The 3508-nt window shown below is 39.9% G+C and overlaps 1 protein-coding gene across 1 annotated transcript; it reads left to right on the top strand.

The window, feature by feature from the left end:
- Positions 1 to 374: 374 nt before the first annotated feature.
- LOC11421924 (ABC transporter G family member 1) lies at positions 375 to 3161 on the top strand. The gene has a single exon (XM_003592710.4). It carries the CDS (start codon positions 678 to 680, stop codon positions 2940 to 2942), a length of 2265 nt encoding a protein of 754 aa, XP_003592758.1. The 5' UTR covers positions 375 to 677; the 3' UTR covers positions 2943 to 3161.
- Positions 3162 to 3508: the final 347 nt, after the last annotated feature.

Consider the following 3508-nt stretch of genomic DNA (forward strand, 5'->3'; position numbering starts at 1 on the left):
GGACCGAAATAAACAGTAGTATTCTATAGGGCAAATGCTTACGCAACAGTAGATGAACGCCCAACCTAACTCAACTCCCATGGAAATTGAAAGAACAAGTAAAAAAGAGTAACCCATCATGTGTCCTGAATGTGCCAATAACAAATCTTCACATGTTCCCATTCAACCTTATTATACTACTAGTATGTTGTGTTGAAGAAGAAATGAAACAAAAAGGGAAGGGAGACGTATAGGTAATTGATGAATTAGGTCACCACTCTCACGCCTCATAACAGCTAAAAAATCAAAACCTATAAAATAAGTCAAAACCGCACAATTAATATCAAACAAGACCCACGTCCATAAACTACCCCTTCCACACCATACATACACTGCATCCTATCTTAATTGCTCCCTTTCTCTCAACTTCATCATAAATATACTTACTTATATATTCACACATACAACACAAACACTTGCACATTGTTTCATTGTTCTCTTCCCTACCCACATTAAACACTACCACCTGCTTTCTCTCTCTCTCTCTCTCTCATTCATATTCTTATTACGCCATAACTTCACTTTTCTCCAACCGTATGCTACTACTACTACTACTCAATAACTGTTCCTTCTTATTCAAACGCTGTTAAACAAAATTAACTCAACTCAACCAATTGTTTCTTTTTCTTCAATTAACTATGTCGGCTCGCATTGTAGCTGAAGATGTTCCCGATTCTTATTTCGATTTTATGGAAATGGACGACTTCACGCGCCGCCGTGACGCCGGTGATATGCCGACTCTCGGACAGCTTCTCAAACACGTTGGAGATGTAAGGAAAGAAGCTATTGGTGATGGCAGTGAGACGCCGGTGCACCACACTCTTGACATCAACGGAATGGAGGTTCGATCACTTCCTTTCGTTCTTTCCTTCAACAACCTTACCTATAGTGTTAAGATACGTAATAAAATGAGTTTCACCGACTTATTCTCTCGCCGCCGTGCATCTCCGGTCGCTGAGACGCCTGCACTCGGGGAGACTGCGTTTTCACGGAGTAAGATTCTGCTCAACGAAATCTCCGGTGAAGCACGTGACGGTGAGATCATGGCTTTCCTCGGAGCCAGTGGCTCTGGTAAATCAACTTTGATTGATGCTCTAGCAAACAGGATCGCAAAAGGTAAATTGAAAGGAACTGTGAAGCTCAACGGAGAGTCGGTTGAGTCTCGTCTTCTGAAGGTGATTTCTGCCTATGTGATGCAAGATGATCTCCTCTTTCCAATGCTCACAGTTGAAGAAACTCTCACCTTTGCAGCTGAATTCCGATTACCGCGATCACTCTCAAAATCAAAGAAAAACGCTCGTGTTCAAGCTTTGATTGATCAACTAGGACTCCGCAACGCAGCGAAAACAGTTATCGGAGACGAAGGTCACCGTGGAGTCTCTGGTGGAGAAAGGCGTCGAGTTTCAATCGGAATCGACATAATCCATGATCCAATAGTGCTCTTCCTAGATGAACCAACTTCAGGATTGGATTCCACAAGTGCTTTCATGGTTGTTAAAGTACTTCAGAGAATTGCACAAAGTGGAAGCATCGTGATCATGTCAATTCATCAACCAAGTTACAGAATCTTAGGTCTTCTTGATCGTATGATCTTCTTATCGCGTGGACAGACAGTTTACAGCGGTTCACCATCGCAGTTACCTTCATACTTTGCAGAATTCGGCCATCCCATACCTGAAGGTGATAACCGAACAGAATTCGCGTTAGACCTGATTCGCGAATTGGAAGGTTCACCAGGAGGAACAAAAAGCTTAGTTGAATTCAACAAATCATGGCAAAGCATGACCAAACTTCACAACAACAATGACATTTCACAAAATGCAACACCGTCGTTATCTTTGAAGGAAGCTATCAGCGCTAGCATTTCCAGAGGGAAATTAGTTTCTGGCGCAACAGCTGCAACTAATTCAAATGCAATAGCCACATCACCATCTTCTTCATCATCCTCAATCGTGCCTACTTATGCAAATCCGTTTTGGATTGAGTTATTAACACTTTCGAAGCGTTCAATAACTAATTCAAGGCGAATGCCTGAACTATTTGGGATAAGATTGGGCGCTGTTATGGTAACTGGTTTCATTCTTGCAACAATGTTTTGGCAACTTGACAACAGTCCAAAAGGTGTACAAGAAAGGCTTGGATTCTTTGCTTTTGCAATGTCAACTACTTTCTACACCACTGCAGATGCACTACCAGTTTTCATTCAAGAACGGTTCATTTTCATGAGAGAAACATCTCACAACGCTTACAGAAGATGGTCTTACGTGATTTCGCATGCTATTGTTGCTTTGCCTGCTTTGTTGTTTCTATCACTTGCTTTTGCCTGCATAACATTTTGGGCTGTGGGGCTTGATGGTGGATTCTCAGGTTTTTTGTTTTACTTTGTTATCATTCTTGCTTCATTTTGGGCAGGGAACTCGTTCGTTTCGTTTCTTTCAGGTGTGGTTCCTCATGTGATGTTGGGTTACACTATCGTGGTTGCAATTCTTGCATATTTCTTATTGTTCAGTGGGTTCTTTATCAATAGGGATAGAATCCCTGGGTATTGGATTTGGTTCCATTACATGTCATTGGTTAAGTACCCATATGAAGCAGTTCTGCAGAACGAGTTTAGTGATGCAGCTAAATGTTTTGTGAGGGGGGTGCAGATTTTTGATAACTCACCTCTTGCTTCAGTGTCTGATGCATTGAAGTTGAAATTGTTGGACAGTATGAGTGATACATTAGGAATGAAAATCACAGCGTCTACTTGTTTGACAACTGGTACTGATTTGTTGAAGCAAAATGCGGTGACGGATTTGAGCAAGTGGAATTGTTTGTGGGTAACTGTGGCTTGGGGTTTCTTCTTCAGGATTCTATTCTATTTGTCTTTGTTGCTGGGTAGCAAGAACAAGAGGAGTTGATCAAGATGAACACCATCCATCATACTGTCTGTGTTTCAATTTGTTTATCCTTGGTTATTATTTTTTTAATTACATTTGTAACCTGTTTTTAATTGGCAAGTGCTGGGTACGCTGTGGTACAAAAGTGTAATACCCATTTAGTTGATTATTTAGAATTTGGTTGGTTTATGACAAACATCCGTCAATACTCAATAGAATAAAGTAAAATTTTAATTTATATTTGATGAATCATTTTACTTAGAAGAAGATATTTGATTTCTACGATCAGAAGAAAACTAAAAGAAATGCGTCACGGTTTATCACATTAATGTCCCTTTCCCACTATATCTCTCATGCAAGCATTTTATAAAATTCAGAATACTATCAAATGGAAAATAAAAGTGATTGCGATATGCGACGATATTATATACGAGACAGACGATAGTCTGCCGCTAGTAAAACCAACATGGAAAGTATTTGTAGCTAGCTAAAATGGTCCTATACAACCATATTCCGATCTTTACATTTTACAGTGACTATGTCATCAACAACTTGTTTACAATTAAATTGGAAAATTGATGTTTTTA

This window comes from Medicago truncatula, chromosome 1, assembly GCF_003473485.1.
Source record: "Medicago truncatula cultivar Jemalong A17 chromosome 1, MtrunA17r5.0-ANR, whole genome shotgun sequence".
NCBI lineage: Eukaryota > Viridiplantae > Streptophyta > Magnoliopsida > Fabales > Fabaceae > Medicago > Medicago truncatula.